The 18,440-nt window shown below is 38.0% G+C and overlaps 2 protein-coding genes across 2 annotated transcripts in view; both read right to left on the reverse strand.

The window, feature by feature from the left end:
- The window catches only part of LOC111325147 (gamma-aminobutyric acid receptor subunit rho-1), a 10,383-nt gene extending 1,597 nt beyond the window's left edge, over positions 1 to 8,786 (reverse strand). The window contains exons 1-10 of the mRNA XM_022928883.2: positions 8,630 to 8,786; positions 8,423 to 8,512; positions 6,212 to 6,327; positions 5,760 to 5,827; positions 5,134 to 5,351; positions 4,707 to 4,789; positions 4,094 to 4,240; positions 3,232 to 3,599; positions 3,032 to 3,079; positions 1 to 1,819 (exon numbers count right to left, since the gene is read on the reverse strand). The exon at positions 1 to 1,819 is cut by the window's left edge and continues 1,597 nt beyond it. Of these exons, the coding sequence (XP_022784618.2) occupies positions 1,466 to 1,819; positions 3,032 to 3,079; positions 3,232 to 3,599; positions 4,094 to 4,240; positions 4,707 to 4,789; positions 5,134 to 5,351; positions 5,760 to 5,827; positions 6,212 to 6,327; positions 8,423 to 8,511 (1,491 nt within the window). The 5' untranslated portion in view covers position 8,512; positions 8,630 to 8,786 and the 3' untranslated portion in view covers positions 1 to 1,465. The remainder of the gene's footprint in view (positions 1,820 to 3,031; positions 3,080 to 3,231; positions 3,600 to 4,093; positions 4,241 to 4,706; positions 4,790 to 5,133; positions 5,352 to 5,759; positions 5,828 to 6,211; positions 6,328 to 8,422; positions 8,513 to 8,629) is intronic.
- A 1,319-nt stretch (positions 8,787 to 10,105) lies between these two features.
- LOC111325213 (uncharacterized) overlaps positions 10,106 to 18,440 on the reverse strand; it is a 28,360-nt gene continuing 20,025 nt past the window's right edge. Inside the window, 7 exon segments of the mRNA XM_022928978.2 lie at positions 10,106 to 12,094; positions 12,497 to 12,790; positions 13,512 to 13,580; positions 13,666 to 13,747; positions 14,363 to 15,320; positions 15,525 to 15,596; positions 16,117 to 16,191. Coding sequence (XP_022784713.2) covers positions 11,979 to 12,094; positions 12,497 to 12,790; positions 13,512 to 13,580; positions 13,666 to 13,747; positions 14,363 to 15,320; positions 15,525 to 15,596; positions 16,117 to 16,191 — 1,666 coding nt within the window. The 3' untranslated portion in view covers positions 10,106 to 11,978.

The following is an 18,440-nucleotide window of genomic DNA, read 5'->3' on the forward strand; positions in this document are numbered from 1 at the left end:
GAGAGGAGAGAAATGAACGCCCGCCAGCAGAACTTGAATATTTGAAAAACACCCCCTAATTAGATATGCTGGAGTAACGATCATGGCGCAAACATTTGGCCAATCAGGTAGCGGAACGGAAGTGGAGTTTCACTTCCGTTGCAAACACACACACGAGAAAACTTCGCGCCTGTCAAAATTTGTCAAATAGTTGATAAAATTTCTGTTGACATGTCGCCGAACGAAAATTGTCGGTTTTGTGGCTGTAGTTTTAAAGTTAAATACGGCTCATGCATATCATCATTAAATTTATTCAGAGCATCGAAGAGAAGTGATGCTTATGGAGTAATTTTATCAGACGTGTGTGCTCGAATTGGCATCAAACTCATTCAAAACAACGAACAGCTCTCCGAGCGCTGTTGCAATCCGTGTGCTAGGAAAGTCAGAAACTTGGGACAGCTACATGCATTCATCCTTAAGAAAGCAAATGGCCAATGCAAAACTCTAGAAAAGCCCAAAAGTGCAAAAAGGGCCAATTAGACAAGCCAAACAAATCTAGTCCGGCATGGAGTAAGAAGAAAGCCGCTTGTATACACTCGCCCAGACTACCAACACCGAAATCCAGAAAATCCCTGAATATGAGCGAGAATCTCGACACAGCTTCATCGAAGACAAACAAAGCGAGGAAAGATGACGATTAAGACACTTTTTTAAACGTAGATGATCTTCCAGAGGATGGATTACAAGTTAAAAGCGTGACAAGAATGGTGAATGGCCAGGTAATAGTTAGAATTCCACGTGAATTCCTTCGTGAGAAGCTGCTTGACTCGCACACCAAATCTAAAAATCATGCTTTTACCGAAGCCTGTCGTTAATACCGCCAACACATCTTTATTTCTCGCAAGTTGACGTATGGCATCTTGCTGTTCATTTTTTAAAACAAAGTTTTCTAAGGCATCAAAAGTAGCTAAAGAATCGTTCAACGCAAGATCTATTTCTTCTTCGTTGAACGCCATATTGGATGTGATCCGTGGCAATGACAAACGTAAAGTGACGTCACATCCTGCTGCCAATAAAATATTCTTCTGGACCAATCAGAATTGCCCGTTCGTGAGCGAACGGGTTTTTCAAATTTTCAGGTACTGCTGGCATGCGTTCCTTTCTCTCCCCTCCCCCTACTTCCTAATTTTTCGCCTCGCTCTATTTTTCGAGCGGTCTAACTTTCGCCCAAACTCCACTGGAACGCCTGCTCTGCAGGCTACATGTATCAGGAGCTTAGCTACCAAATTACCCAATAATTCCTAGCGTTTACTGATCATGAGAGATTACTTTCAATTTTGTGTTTTGTTTATACGTTCAGAAAACTTACTTAGCGGCGCTTATCGATAACAGGTGCCTCCAAACTTTTCATATAAAAATCCTTGTTAAAAGGATTTGCATTTAAAAATTCTGGTTAAAAAAAAAAACGAATCTTAAGTAATTGATTTTAGACGGATACTTGATCTACAAATTTACGCCAGAACAAAACAAGAAAAGTAATATAAGTGGCAGGGAAGATGATCCGGGAAATTATGTCGACCCAGTGGGTACTGATTCTTTTCCTCTTCTTAGGCGGTTCTTTGTTAATAGGTTTGACTTGAATCTCGCCCTGACGCATTGCACCCGTATTATCGAATAACATCACAGTTGCTCCTTGATCTCCATTAGAGACTACTACTCGCCGGATTAGGGTGTGGCCGCACACTCCCACGTGGCTAGTTGCTGCGGGTATGCCAGTCTCAGGGGAGTGACTGATCTCAGCATCGATGAGTTCCGTGTCTGGTTCAGTACTGGAGCTATTCTGTGAAGTAATTGAAAGAAAATTAGTTCTATGGGAAACAGAGTTAAGAACAAACACTGCACAATCATATTTAGCGTACTCATTCGTGTGTTTCAACCGATGATAATATATGATAATACGATGATAACCGAGGATAACTATATGATTAACAAGCTACAGTCTATACAGAACACTGCTGCGCGAGTTATTAAGCCTTGACAAAGAAATGGGAACATATTACACCTGCATTAAAGAAACTTCATTGGCTACCTGTTAAGTATCGCATTATCTTCAAAATACTTCTACTTGTCTATAAAGGTCTACGTGGCTTAGCTCCAACTTATATTGCTGAACTGTTGCATCAAAGGAATTATGGCTCTCGTGTACTGCGTTCCTCATCACAAATGCTCCTGATGGTTCCAAGAACATTTCGAAAGAACTATGGTGACCGTGCCTTCTCCATTGCCGGTCTCAAGCTTTGGAACGATTTACCATATTCTCTGAAAACATCTGAATCTGTTGCAATTTTCAAGAAGAACCTTAAAACATACTTGTTCAAAGACGCTTTTTAATTATCGATTTTTTATAATTTAATTGCTATGTTAATTTTGTAATTTTGCTATTATTTTGGTAATTTTGCTTTAATTTTGTAAAGCGCTACGGAAGAACTAGTCGAGCTTAACCCTATATAAATGCTTTATTATTATTATTATTATTATGATAAACGGTAACTTTGCAAACTTATCGAAGTTCGATTTGTTTGATATTAGCGGGGAAATTTAACTAGCTAACAAACAAACACTAAATACCTAAATAACCATCTAATTATGCAAATGACCACATAAATTACTCACTCACCAACTGCTTACCTAGTCAAGTTACCAATTTTATGACTAACTGATTGACTGGCGCACTGGCTAACTGACTGATGGACTAACTTATTAATCAACTAATCAGCTGAAAGATTGACTGATAGACAATCTTAGCCTTAGGTAAGTGAGGCAAGACAACGCAAGGAAAGTATTACTTTTTCGTATCTATTATTCCCTAAAGGTGGTGCTCGACCAAGTCTAAGTCGCGGCTCCTGTTTAACCCGGGCAGGTTAATCTGTTTTTTTTTTCGACAGAACTAAGCTAGAGGGGTGAGTAAAGTAAGGCTGCAGCTTGGGTGGATTAAAAGCTACAGACTGATGCATACCACCCACCCCAACAAGAAGCTAATAAAAGTCTTTACCTCTTTTTCGTGTACAGCATCCATAAGTTTCAGTGGCTGCCTCTCTTTCTATATGTTTACAAATATGAAATTTTGGCAAACAAAATAGAAAAACTAATTAGATTATGAAAAAGAGGTCATCATGAGGGATTGATAAAGATTAGTGTATTATATAAATTAAGAGAAAGCTGAAATTTACAGAGAAATTTTTAGAATATCACCTTTTTGGATCGTAATCTCAAGCACGTCAAGAAACATCGCAGCCACTTGGGATCAGGATCCGTGTTCAATACAACCACAAACTCCAGAAATGAAAGGAAAATGAACCCAAAGCTGACCAGTAGAAAATAGTCTTGAGCCTTACTGTAACTGACTGGTGGCATAGTCTCGTTCACTGAGCCGCAAAGCACGATGGCTGTAAGAATTGTTGTGATACCCAGTGATGCGCGTGCGGGAACAGACTCACGGGAAATCCAAAAGCAACACCATGAGAGCATGACAAGAGTAACCCCGGGAGAGAACACAGTGGAAATAAAATATTCCAGACGGCGTTTGAACGAGAAGACAACACTCAGACTGGCGAACGAACCTACATGTCAAAATAAGAAATACAAAGCATTTTAATAAGAATAACACTTTAAAAATGAGTGATTTCAAATGCTTGCTTAAACTTCTAGAAGACGCAAGTTTGTTTCCATAGCTGTTGGTGGACACATTCCGGATTCTTCTTTTCTCTTCAAGATGAATAAAATTTTAGAAAATTATTATGATACGAATCCCCTCTCTGTTTCAGAGCAATGCATTAATGGGGAGGGGAGGGGGGATTGTGCAATGCTGTTCTCTGCCGATTTCTTTTTCCTTCTTCCGAACAAATCTGCTGATAATATTCCGAATGGCTGGTCATGCGTGGTTGAACACCGGATGGGAAGGGTCTTACTAAAAGCAAAAATACAAGACATCTTAACTACCTGAGGATTTTATAGTTCTCCAAGACATTTCAAATATTGTTACAAATTTTTTTTAAGAATGACTTCGACCGAGAGAAACGAAAGGAACTTAATTAAAAGTTCATAGACTTGACACCTTTGCTGTTTTTTGTATCTTTTAGCTTGGTGTCTATGCCAGCTAACTCAAACTGAGCCATTTCTTGGGAAACAATCTCGATCCCTTTTCCTCGGTTTGCTTCAGTTTTTCTCCATTTATAATCCACGTCATCAGTAGTATGCGCATCTGTAATAAAAAATGAATCAAGGTGAAGCCCATTTGTTACTTCTATAGCATTTCAACTTGTATCATTTCTAGAGTTTAGTCGGTTTAGCTCAGAGAAATAGGAGAAACATATAAGGTAGTATAGTACAGAGTCAACCGTGGGACTTGCTTAAAATTTGAACCCCAATTCTAACATCTCTCGATGGGATGCCCTACTAACTTGTTGCTTAAGAAAAATTGTTGAAAGCTAGTTGGTAAAATAATGATAAGTTATTAACGATATGACTATTCTGAAATAAAACTATTCTGGCAGGAAGTAAATTTTCCATTCCAGACAGAATAGACTATTTCTTCTTCCACGTTTTTGATTGAAGAAAATTGCGGCTTTGCTTATCTTTAACTGATCTTTTAATTTGTTATGTGTGCACAACAAGATCGGAGCACCATTGATATCCCAGCTTTAATATCGAGTCACAATCACACTTACAGCTCTCAATGATCAGAGGACAGTGTTGGGTGTCCATTGGGTAAAGCTGGAAGTCCATGTCACATTGCGCTGTCAAGGTTATTCTGCAAAGAAAATGAAAAGAATGTCCCCGCAAAACGTTAATAATACCATTTAAGTCATTTTCGTTGCTTTGGGTGAAAGAAACTTCAATTGAGGGCTCGGAATAATTTCCAAGAATATATGACTTTTTGCCTTGGTGCATGTGTCATATTATTAATCAGGAAACAGTATTCCTACGTACTGGAGTGAAAGAAATGTCCCCACAAAGAAATATTCAATATATCGTACTGTGGCTGTCATCACAAATTACTCCTCTTTAACACCAGAATTTTAAGCCGCCCATCATAACTTCTCAAGAATATCAAATAGCTTCTAAAGTTCATTCTTAATGAAGCATTTTCATCACCTAGCACTGAAGTATATTTTCCCAGTAGAGTGAATCATGATTCGCATGTTCTCACGTGTGACGTAATGGTACTTGATTCTCTTTACATTAAAGAAATATGTGTCAGGAGTCCAGAAAAGCTTCGAAGGATCTCCTGCCATGTTAAATGGTGTGCTGGAATTGTGCTTGAACCTTGGATCGTACCACCACTGGCGGAAGAAAATGTCCATCGAATAATCCTGATTTTTAAAGAAATGAAAGCTCATCAGAAGCCCAAATTAAAATGGTTTATTCCTATGGCAATGAGCACGTAAACACTGAGTTTTTCAAAGAAAAGTTATAATGGTTATCAATAGAAACATCATAGCAAGGGCTCAGTTGTCAATGATATGCTGGAGTAGCAGCTCCCTGCGGCAAATCCTATACTTCTATTTTGTGTATTCTCGCCGATTTACAACGATTTTCAATTTTCATTGTAGAATCTCCATAAGATATGGGTAACTAGATTTTTATCAAGATAAGTCAGTGCCAGTTAATTGAGTCCATATTCACTTATCTCCACTTGTCGTTCTTACCCGAGCACTATCTCAGTTAAACAACTGTGTTTGTGCCTTACACCTTACACCAACAAAAATAATATTTTGTACCATGTTTGCCTCATTTAGCTCTCCAAAGGAAACAACTTTGATCTCCACGGTGACTTCAACAGGTTCACCTATTAAAAAATAAACCAAAGGAAAAAAACTAATCATATGGAGTGCACCTATAACTAACAAAGGGTAAATCGAGTGAAAGTAGTTCAGAGTGTGTCAGGATAGGGTGGAATGGCCTGGAGATGCTTTGAATAGGAAAGCCTTCCTGTTGTCTACCCGAGAACGTTAAAGAAGCAACAGTATGGAGTCAATGTACAGCATCTATTTTTAGCATATCTTTTCGCCATCTTTGATCCTTACCTTGTCACAAGTCAGGAATGTATTGGTTGATTATATACTTAGGGTAGAGGAATAGAAACTCATAGAAGTCTGGTCTTGTACATATAAATGTGAGAGCTGTAGCTGATCTTTTTTTGCAGTCTGATACATTTCATTGAGCAGCTTACCTCCGGCATTAGGGCGGAGTTTAGGGTCATACGCGGCTAGTATTTCATTAATGGTGGAAGATAAATTGGCAGCCTCCTGCTTGCCTCGTATCCAGTCTTCATCCTCCTCTAAAGACCTGTTTATATAAACATGAAACATGAATGCATTAAAGCACACGGTAGTTTAAAGACCTAATATCACGAGGAAGGTACCCTTCACTCCCAAGATCTCATTAGCAATTCTCCTTACTGTCTGCCATACAATTCTCATGATGTTACTTTGGAGAATTTGGTATTGGATCAACTGATAATCCCCTGCTTTTCTTTTTTATTTGTTCTCATCACTTGTCTGCTTGAGATTGTATTGATATTGTAAGGAGAAATTCTGTCGTGGTAACTCATGGGAGTTACTGTGGTCACTCATGGGAGTTAAATGGGTAAGTTCATATTGAAACCGATGAAGCTGGTGTCCAGTAAACTTGATAAAGTATTTTCGACGTCTTTAGAGGTTCACGTGAACGTGCATGTATAATTCGATTTATTAAATTAGGCTTATGAGAATAGTCCTTAAATATGATACACACAAACAATAAAGTAGTATAACAGTGGAGCAAAAAAAAAATAACATTCCTGAAGGTTAAGGTAGAATTTAGAGGCACTCTGACTTGTCTCACTTAACAGACTTCCAAGCTTTCTTTTTGAAATATGATTTCGTAAAAACGTGCTACTTTTGCATTCTTTTGAAAAATGTGGCGGGATAGAAAAAGGATTTCCAAATATTTGTGTTATCAAAGTGTGTTTGCAGTATTGAGAAAGTAAGAAAAGCTGCAGATGTCTTTGGGAATGTTTGTTTCAAATAGAATTATAAAAACATCACTTTGGAGATTTGCTTATGAGGATGAAATAACTTCTCCAGCAATAACAGCCCGGTAAAATTTCTATTACAGGAAATATTTATACCTCTATTAATCCGCGAAATATGCTTTCAAGAATACGTCGCCGCATGCATTCAACCTTTTTAATAAGAGAATCTAAAACTCAGTGGTATGATGAAATCTTATCCGGGTTTGGAGAAAATCAAATAGAGCAGCGAGAACTCCGTGTAAGAAATTATGTATAATCAGTTACGGGTATCTGTTTTGTGAATACTATGCTAGTCAATTTCTCTGGAATGAATGATTCCCAATCCAGAGAACTTTTTAGGTTTGCTGCCTTTGAGGTAGATCTCATTGCACCAAGTTACGTATTGTTTTAGCAACTCAAAATTAGGAATTATTCTTTCTCCGTTATTTGAATGTCTTTGTTAGATAGAAATTTCCGAGGGAGGAAGTCATAGCTTTCAATAGATAGATTATCGCGTTTATTATCAAACACAATAGAGTGCTGTGTTTGATAATAAACGCGATAAAGGAACACATTGCTGAAAATATACCGTTCAACTGATACAATAACGTTACAGGTATAGCTCGAAAAAGCAAATTTTAGAGTCCTCAAGGCATAATTAGTAAAAACTGCCTGTCTTTTCAGTCGAGACAAGGTCACTTTTAAATATTATTTCATGGCGATTTTCTGTCTAGTTTAGTTGGATCTTGGAAATCTCCTGTAAATACAAGCGTGAAGCGGTCTGACTAGCAATTCAATGCATAACTAACTGCAAAGCTCTCTCCTTTCTTTCGTTAATTTTCCAACCCTTTGAGGAAAAAAACTGTTCTATACATTACTTTTGTTTACATCTTCAGTTGTTTTTGTCGCTATTGAGAGTAGTATAACGAATAGTAACGAGTTGGGTCAATATGTTTATTCTCTTATTGTAATTTGCTAGTAAATATATTTATAGGCCATGCTTTTTAACAGTCGGTTTTGGTAACTTCTGTCATAAATTTGATTAGCAATCAGGATTTTGCATTTGGAAACTTATGAAAAGAAACCGGATGTTGTTACGCTAAATCTAAGGAACGTACGAACATTTTCATTCGCTGGAAAAGCTTTTTGCTTCAAATGATATTCTCATTCCTGCACAAACATGGGTGATAAATATGTAGTGACTAATGCATAAAGCATGAATTTAAGGAAAGAAGGATAAATCATGGTCACCAGAATTGTTCGGCCAGAAACGTAAAGAATAAAAACTAAGAAAATGATATGTTTTCCTTGGATAACAAATTTTAAAACATCACAACCCTTGAATGCGAGATTCAAAGGCGCTCGTGTGCTTACGAATAGACGAATTACCTTTCGTATCGATGGCCTGTAATCGAAAACCCACTGCTGGAAGAAGCTGCTATCAGTAACAAAGTCACCAACGTGTATGGCGAACTCATTCTGGAATCCAATGTAATTAAACATTGTAAACGTGACTTCAAAATTTTACAATCGATCGAATTTGAGAGATTTCTAAATAATTAGCAGATTGATGTATTGAAGTTAAACATATCTTACCTGCTAGCTTCGTTCCACTTATGACAAAAAATCCCGCAAAGGTTTAGAATTTAGTATAAAAATGCACTATCGTTTGCCAAAGACAATTTTTTGATAGTAATGGTTTAGTCATAATATTTTTTTCTAAGGGAGGTTTGGTGATAATTATTCGTAACCAAAAAATTTGCAAAACAATCAATTAGCCGTATTGTCCATCGCCAAATTGTCGACTTATCAATAATATATATTCTCATAATATTTACGCGCGCGATTTTTGGAAAAAAAAATTCGGGCGCATTTACAGAATGTCCTGTAATGCAATACGATAGTTTTATCCTAATTTCCTTAGGCATTTTGGTTCTTCGTTTTATATGAATAAATTACTAAGCATTTGATATTTTTTAGTTCGATGGATATTATTATTTAATAGCAAGCCAAAATAAATGAATTCAAGCCATACTTTTCCCCAACTGAAGCGCTACCATACAGCGAACTCTGCAGGTCGATAATAGGAAAGAACAGCTGGGTATCCTTGTAAACCTAATACAATCCCTGCGTACTTTTGTCAGAATGTTATTGAGAAGCACCTTACAGATATTGCGGACATAAAAAATTAATATGAAGACGATAGAGGTGAAAAGTTTACTAGGAAAACAACTGATCCCCCCCTGAGGCTGTCGGTTTAGAAGTGATGGACTTAAAAAAGGCAGAACGTTCTTCATGCAAAGTTGAATCAAACGGATGACGTTTCATATTGCGACTTCGAGGTTATTTTGATTCTTGATACGTTCAAAATCATCCTCGGTATACAACTGATCGAGATAACAATTAAATCCTCTAGGAGAGCGAGAAAAATTTGATGCTCCGTTTCTTTCGCCAACCAGGTAAAGATATTAGTTGTTTGGAAAGTTTACCTCCCGCGACGTTTTGTTTTGAGCAGTTGGAGCTCCGATTCAAAGAGAAACTTGAAATTGGAAACTTTGAGATTAGCTACTTTTTTGTTAAGCAATCCCAAAACCTATTACTGCTCTTTTTTTTAAGGTAAAACGGGAAATACGTCAGGGCATGATCGCTACATTTACCGTTGAAAATGAAATTTTCGTATAGCTATTTTTAGCTGGCCTCGTATAACGTTAATTAGGTAAACAACCTGCATAAGCCTGTGATTACGGTTAGATTCCGCGGCAAAGAGGTGGGATCGAAATTTATTCGTAGCAAAATCAATAATTCCAACACGTGTCTTGATAACGTTGATACATCCAGAACAGTAATGTTTGTGAGCTACTTAAGCAGTAGTGAAAACAAGATCTGAAAAAAGTTTTCAGGACAGTACTAACAGCCTCTAAATGGTAGAACCAGAGGGTTTTTCGGTCAAAATATTGCAAACGAACCCCTGAAAAATTAAATTTAATCCAATTTTGGTAAACCAAACCAATTTATTCCAAACCACAAGAAATGTTTGCCCAGTTTAATCAATTTAAACCTAAAACTTACTTAGATATTGAAATCATCTTGTGGCTAAAGCAGATAGCTGAGATATATAAAAAATCCAAACCTTTTTTTTTATCGAGAATTTTCTACTGTATTTTCAAAAGCTGGAAAAGCCCCCCATTTGTAATTTCTCCTCAAATTTGTGCACTGCAGATAAACCTTCAACCTTGCAGTATCGTTGTTTTGACGCAGGTTAAGTGTTACATAATGATTGCTGTCAGTTCATTGAAGGGCTGTTTGATATTATTTAGTTCTTAAAACTTTCTAGAACGCGAATTATTTTCCAAACTAAAGGATATGCATAACTTGTATTAACGCATTTTAATTAACAATACAACCTTAAACTATGCATTATTGTTATTGTTGATGGAGGGGAGGCATCAAAATTTTAATTTCTTTCAACAAAACGAAGAACTGTTTCAGAAATTGTCCATGAGTAAGCCAGACGTATATGTACATGTATTCAGCCAAGGGGCGATAGTGCTCAAACCACCGAATTGGCTCAAAGGTGGCACAAAGTTATCAAAGGATACGAGGTCCCCCTGGGAGAACCAGTATTCTCCTTTTTTTTTTCTGGCATAATTGATAAGCTTACTTGCTTTGCTCCAACGACGAACAGAAAAGCCATCCCGAAATTCAATCCCTTCGTTACGTTCTATATTTATCCCATCTATCAATCTCCTCGCACAACGAACTGCTCAAACTTGTCTCCTTTTCTTCCTATACTTCTCCCTAAAGTTATAACAGCTTTTCTCGGCTTTAAAAAATACCTTCGTAGATGAACCCCGTCTTGGAGGAAATTGATCTCGATGATGTTACTCAAAAATGCCACATGAACTCTGTTTTAATCAGCTTTTCACCGGCATGTTTCAGATGAATTGATTGCGTCTGTTTTCTTCGTACTAAGAAAGACTAAGATTATCAGTTGGATATAGTTTGTTTTCAAGATGGTGTTCCAGTTGTCCTTTTAATTTTTTTCTTTTGCAGCGAGTATGTTGCTCTTCAATTCTGGTTTTTCTGAGACACATAAGAGGAGGAGAGAACTCAGGAAAAAAAGTATAAAATTAGGACACAGAAGTGATTGGGCCCTTAAAGGGATGTTGAGCATCACCTTGATGACAATCCCCAACATCTTATTTTGACCACCTTTGTATGCAGTTGCTATCCATGTCTCACACCTTTTTAAATCTTTAATCATTGAATTAGTTTTACAAGCTTGACAAATCTTCATAAAGGGGTTCTCTGTTGGTACTTCTGGGCACATTAGTAACGTGCATGGCAGCTCTAAGGTTTAGCATTGTGATTCCCTGTCTACATACATTTGCACAAGCTTCTACAAAACTTTATGTTAATATTAATTTTACAACAAATCAGAATAAATGAATATGAGCCATCACATCCAGCTTAGAATGGTGTGTGGTTGAGTAAACATGATTAATGGCTTAACACTGGTATTCAATGTGGCCATCTACTCAAAAGTTAAATATCGACGAATAACGAGTATTCGGATGAAAAAAGAGTATTAAATTTTAATCTCTGTAACTAAAAGCACTCCTGCAAACTCTATGAGCCTTTGAAATCTGCATAGTTTCTTTCAAAGGTTGTACCAGATTCCACAGGACTTCACTATAATCATCTGTGCCCTTGAGTGTCTAAAGAGATTCTTAAAACATTATTTTACGATTTCTTAATATATCGCGAATACTTAATGACAGTGTATACTACCGGTTATCAATGAGAAGCACTGATTCAAACTGCTGTGGTTACGTATTCGCTATAAGGGGTGAAGAAGACCCATGTTTCAAATATGAGACCTGGATTAAACAATTCAACTTTTGAACTTAGTATCACTGTCGCCGTTTCTAGGTGGATTTCCGGATTATAGAGCTGTTTCCCACACTATCACGTAAACCTCCTCGTCCGAGTTGGTTTGAGGAGCCGCTACGGTTCCTTCGGCCTTCGAGTGATCTTTGGCAACATCTTCTTGATTTTGCTCTGAGAAATAATAAAATAATCCTCATCTGTGTTTGATTGCCAACAAGTTGCCTGAGGAAATTGTGTTTTACATTTAATTGGACAAGATGCCATGAGGATGCCATACCAGATATCATGATAATGCCGGTACCCTGTTATGACCTTCCCTTTGTGCACTTAGGAATAACGGAGTGCATAAATTGGGCTCATCCTCGGTGTAAAAACCTTTGAAGCTCACGAGTGACGTAAGACAAAGACAACAAAACATTATAAACAATAGCGTACAGCAAAACAATACCTCATGAAACAAAGAAAACCTCGTTAGGTTTTAACACCGAGGATGACCCATAAATAGATTTTAATACCTAAATTTGGAGTTAGTGATGAAGAAAACCTTACTTTAATCAGTAGATTGGTCCTCACCTCCTTTAAAGTCTGTGTGTAGCTCTTCATATTTGGAATTTTCTGCAACATCTTTCTGGGTCTGTTTATGATCTTCAGCCTCTGTCTTCATTGGCTGTACTGTTATCTTGTCAGTAGAGTCGCGATCGGTAGGCTCAGTTTCAGGCTGTCCTGGCTTGGCAGGCTCTTTCTGTATTGTGTTCAGCTGCCCTTTACATGTATCTCGGGGTCCAGTGTGTTCCACACGTGAGTGATCATGTTTGTGGACCTCCTCTTGCTCTTTTTCAGTTTCTTCTTCGGCTTCTTTGTCTGGTCCTGTGTGGAATATGCAACTTTAAGAGATTAGTAATTATTGTGAGATCGGTTTGTGGACAAAGCGGATTACACAACATCATCACAAAGATAGAACTTGCAAATTTGTACTGCCGTTCCTCCATTCTGAAATTTATCCACTCGGTTGAATTTTTTTTTGCTTGCTTGTAAATGAGACTTGAGAAACAAATAAGACCACTCTGTGGCTCAAATACCATTATGATCATTTGGAAGTTATCCAGTGGGTTCTTTATTCTTAGCATGCTTCAATTTCGGATTTGTTGGCTTTTTTAAAGTCTCCTTATTCTCTTTATGATCGTTATTTTGTTCTTCATTTTGTTAATGGCCGACACAATGTTCTACACATTCGTTGCTGCAGTCTATAAAGCATATCTAGTGATTTATGATTAAAGAGAACAGTCTAGATTATTTTTTTTTGTAAAGATGAAATGGTCAATTAGCCTATGTCTATTTTTGGTTTTCTCCGATGAAAGTTTCTAACGATTTTGTACTATCGTCAAAGATGTGATCGGCAAAATGGCTAACAGTGCATGCATATTACTTTCCTCTCTTCTCAGAAACACCCATTAAGAAAGACACTGTTCATGGTTACTGAGGTCAATATTTGGGGCATAGATCCAAAAGGACATTGAATGGACAAAGGAAAAGATTGTTAAACGAACAAAGTAAAACCAATATATCTTTCTTTTTCCGGTTCACGTACCCTCTTCCCTTCCAGCAGCTCCGAAAGTCCTCATCTCGAAAGCCTGATCGTGACCCGGATCTCTCACATCTTAATAAGAAAAGTAAGATAGAACTGAGTTGCCATCTTAATTGGTGAGTATTAGCTGAAGCAAAACATCAGCGGAGGCCCATACCTTCTCTGGTTTGGGTTCGAGTACACTTTGCCATGAAATAGTTGCACAGCTGTTGCCATTTTGCTTTGAGAACGTTTCGAACCTATATTTGGGACAAAAATTTTTTTTTTCCTTGAATTAAACATTTCTCCAATGAAAATATCGAAAGGCCATGTCAGGTCATGCGAGATGGCTTTGTGTTACTAAAAGTTAATGTGACAAAACGTATTTATTTTGGTTCTTTTTTTTAAACCTGTAAATTTTAAATTTTATCTGTATTTGAGGATATTCGCATAAACTGGTCCCTCTGCGATAAAGTGTTTGACTTCTTATTACTTTAAATCTAAAAGATATCTTTTTAAAAGCGCTTACTCAAGGATATCGATCTAGTAACTAGGGTAATGATTGGTGAGATCCTAACTTAATATTAGTAATATCCAACTTAATACCAAAAAAATAAGTAATGTGAAATCCATGATACATCTAATGTATTTTTTAATGCATATTTTGTTTAGAACCTTATAACGTTACAAAGGGTAAATCCTTAATTCTTCCTACTCTCCCCTAATTAGTTTCGTCAATTGTTCAAGAGTTGACTATTGTAGGCTGTCATCTTTTTATTGACATTTCGGTGATGTGTTTCAGTGAGATAAACTAGCAGAGCTTTCATGTTTATGATAATTCTATTTGAATTTACAAATTCTAAAGAGATAGTTACCTGTGTGGTGGACAAGGTGTATAGGATTGGATTGATGGCGGAGTTTAATGGAAGAACAAACACTGCGATCCATACGGCAAGATCTCCTCGTGTCCTGAACGCCTTTTCCGCGATGGACCTTAGTCCAATCACAATAACGGGCATCCAGCAGAAGCAGTCAGTCAGGATGATGAAAAACACCCGTTTGGCAAGAGCTGTCTCTCGCTGGGTGTTGGCTGACATTGCCTGAACCCGACATCTGTTTACAACTATTATAAGGTAAGCGACAATAACAAATGCCAAAAAAGCCAAATTTAAGCCAACAAAGACAGCCAGAGAATATTCCCAACCAAGTGCCTTATCATGGGAGAGCTGAAGTGGGAGACATACAACAGATTTTCCATAGAAGTGATGACCTCCAGGGACTTCAAAATACTGGATGCCAAAAGTGGGAAGAAAAGCAATTATGAAACCGATGATCCAGATAGTAAAGCACAACGCATGAGTGACTTTGTTGGTTAGGCCACCGACATAAAAAGGGAACACAATATTTTTAAGCCTGTCAGCAGAGATCAGAGAAAGAAGCATTATTGACACCTCGCTTGATAATACAGCGATTGCACCGATTATCTGGCATGACAAACTTGATCGCTACTCATAGTCATGCAAGTAATATTGCCCCGTCCAAATGGCATCCTTATAACCTATGGTGATTAGGTAAACACCCATTAAGCCATCAGATACTGCTAAGTGTATTAACATGATTGGCTGTACAATATCTTTCTCCCTGTGGATCATTCTCCATGTGATAACAAACACAGCGCCAACCAGAGACATGATAGCAATAACCCAGATACACGTCTTGGGAGCTCGATTCATGAACATCGTTTCACAACTGGCAAAGCTGTCGACATAGACAAAATCGCAATCTGCGTCTTCTTTCGTTAAGTGACAGCACATCAGGTTGGTGTCTACAGTCCTGCAGTTCAAAAAACACTTACAATACATCCGGAGGTAAAACTTGTTAAGCAATGGTATTTAATTAAACTGACGCAGGTGTAATATTATGATGTATAACAAGGTCTAATTATTTGGCTAGAGATAAGGCTATAGGAAAACATTTCTGAGAGGAAAAGCATAAATCCCTTCAGACCAGGCATTGAGGTTAATCTAGCTCACTTACGCTGTTATTAATTTCTTCATATTCGAGAAAAACCCTCTGGGTAGCTCTCGCATTTGGTTGTAATGAAAGTACCTGCAAATGGATAGAAAGTATTTCAGTTAAACAATGCTTGCCCATTCTGTAATGACATGGTGCTTCCTCAGCTTTATATAAACCTCTTCTAGGGCGTCTTCTCTCCCTCTTCCTTTGTACAAACAAATTCTTCAAACTGTAGGAACTCATAAACATGTCAATATTTATGCTACACTTAGGGACCTAAGAGGACGGAGGGGTATACCGTTCTCACATTAGCCAAGCCTCTTATAATTTGGTGATACCTAAATTCTGCCAAATTCTGAGGAAAGGAGACCCTCGGTGAGTAAGGAAAACGATAGAGCAGTCAATGTAAGCCTCTGGTGCTAAGATAATCTCACATTTTCGCATACAAGTAATTCTGAAATGACCATGTAATACAGAACATAATCTAAAACCTTGGACACTAAAACACCTAAATTTATGCCGTACTAACATTCTACTCCATGTATTAACTAGAAATTGACATTCCGTAAAATTTTCATAATGCCTTGAATCGTTTCAGTTTATGCATACTCACAGGAATTGAATGGTTGGTGCGACATCTTTGAATTGTTCATTGGTCACTGTGCGGATTTTGTTGAGATAAAAGCTCCTGCAAAGTGAGGAGATATCAGAAATGTTAGTTGCCAGACTGGAGTTATTATGGCATCAGGGGGAAGCTGTATTGAAGGAGACAATAGAGGACGACATTCTTGCGAAAAGCCATTTTCATCTGTTAAAGTGGGGAAGCAATAAGCAGAGAACACAACTGAACACGGGGCCATGAGTGAAAGTTTAATGTCTGGCAAACATTATCATGTCCTCTGATTTGCTCTGAGGATAGTTAATGTTTCTTACTTTACTTTTGGTTGTTTGCTGGTTGTTTTGTATCACAAAGTCTCACGAACTCAAGAAGATCCACAACGGAAATGATCTTCACCCTGTGGCAATTATAATAGTAAAGGATCAAGCAGCACAAATTGTCGACAGATTCTCCTCGGATGCAGACTTGTTTTGTCTTGTTTGGGCTTCATATCAATGCCCCTCCTAACTGCTCCACTAAAGAAAGAGGTCCGGAAGACGGTGGAATACAGAAGATATCTGGTCACTTTTTTAGGTGGAGAGTGTTATAATTTAGGATAATCACACTAAGAAAACCACAACAACTACAAGGTGTGTTCTCTCTCCTTTATGCACCAGCATCATGGGTATGATGACGTATGAATATATTACACTAATTTCCTCCACAAAGCAAAGTGGGGTTTCTTTTTCAACATAACTCAACAATAACAATCAGCAAATGAAAATACCTAGATGCTCAAAGGTTAAGTCTATCAACAGGTTTTTTAACTCTTTCGGATCTCCTCAAAACACATGGAGAGGCGGAGGCCTCATGACCTAAACAAATAGGTGCCATTGGCACAACTGGATTTGAGTTATCTGGTATCTGTGACAATTCTGAGGTTTTTTCAGGATTTTCCTCTTGCTCAGGCTGTTCATATGACTCGGGAACCATAACTTCAGCTTCCTCAACCTTATCAGGTGCATTGTCACAAGCCCTTATCATGTGATCAGTGTGGACATAACGATTCCGATATCCTGTTTTAACAATATATGTTCTGGGACCACAGACTTTAACAACTGTCCCGGGAACCCATCTATCAACCCGAGATTTTGGTCTGGTGTTTCGTACACGCACTCTATCATATACTTGGAAAAATCTCTCTGCATCAACTTTAGGACCCTTATAAACTGCTTGCTTAGTTTGCTTGTGTTGAACAGCTTGTTCTAGATCAGGTTTAACTAAGCTTAGCCCAGTTCTTAATTTACGCTTTACCATGAGTTCTGCTGGGGTCACACCAGTGGTGCTGTGAGGGGCTGTGCGATACCTAAACAAAAAATTGACCAATCTATGCTTCATGGATATTCTTTTGGTTCCCTCCAATACTTGCTTTATCAATGCTTCTTTCAACACTCTCATAGACCTCTCAGCTGCCCCATTAGATGGTGGATAATAGGGAAGGACCAAAGTGTGTTTTATTCCATTTTTAGGCATAAATTCAGAAAACTCATGGGACACAAATTGTGGACCATTGTCAGAGACTAGCTCTTCTGGTAAACCATGCTCTGCGAAGATCAACCGTAACTCATCAATTGTTTTATCAGCCGTGGTTGAGGTCATATGTTTGACCTCCATCCACTTGGAGTGGCTATCAACAACTACTAGAAAGTAATCAGGTTCTTTTTGACAGAAATCGACATGAATTCTCTGGAATGATTTTCTTGGCCATTTCCATGAAATTAAAGGTGCACATGGTGGAGAAGTCCTAGTACTCTGACACACTGTACAAGAACCTCACTACATTCTCTATTTTCTTATCCATTTTGGGCCACCACACACATGAGCGTGCAATTGCTTTCATCCCGCACATCCCAGGGTGTTCCCAGTGCAACTCCTTCAACATTTTGACTCTTAGAGAGGGTGGGATGATTACTCTTGAACCCCTAAGAATACAGCTTTGTTTACAGGACAACTCTAGCCTACGATTGTGATAAGGTTTTAGTGTTTCATCCTCACATATGTCTGGCCATCCAGACATAACAAAATGAAGGACATTGCTCATTGCTAGATCATGTTGGGTTTCTCTGGCAATGTATTTGGCTAAGATGGGAAAATCATCATCAACAGCACTTGCACGATAAATTGAAGCTTCACTAGCTAGATCAGAGTCTTTGTGTGGCAGTCGTGACAATGCATTATAGTTGGCATGATCTTCAGATCATTTGAATACAATCTCATAGTCATATGCTGACAAAACTAGGGCCCACCGCTGCATCCGGGCTGCAGCTAATGTGGGAATG

This window comes from Stylophora pistillata, chromosome 1 (genome assembly GCF_964205215.1).
Source record: "Stylophora pistillata chromosome 1, jaStyPist1.2, whole genome shotgun sequence".
Classification (NCBI taxonomy): Eukaryota; Metazoa; Cnidaria; class Anthozoa; order Scleractinia; family Pocilloporidae; genus Stylophora; species Stylophora pistillata.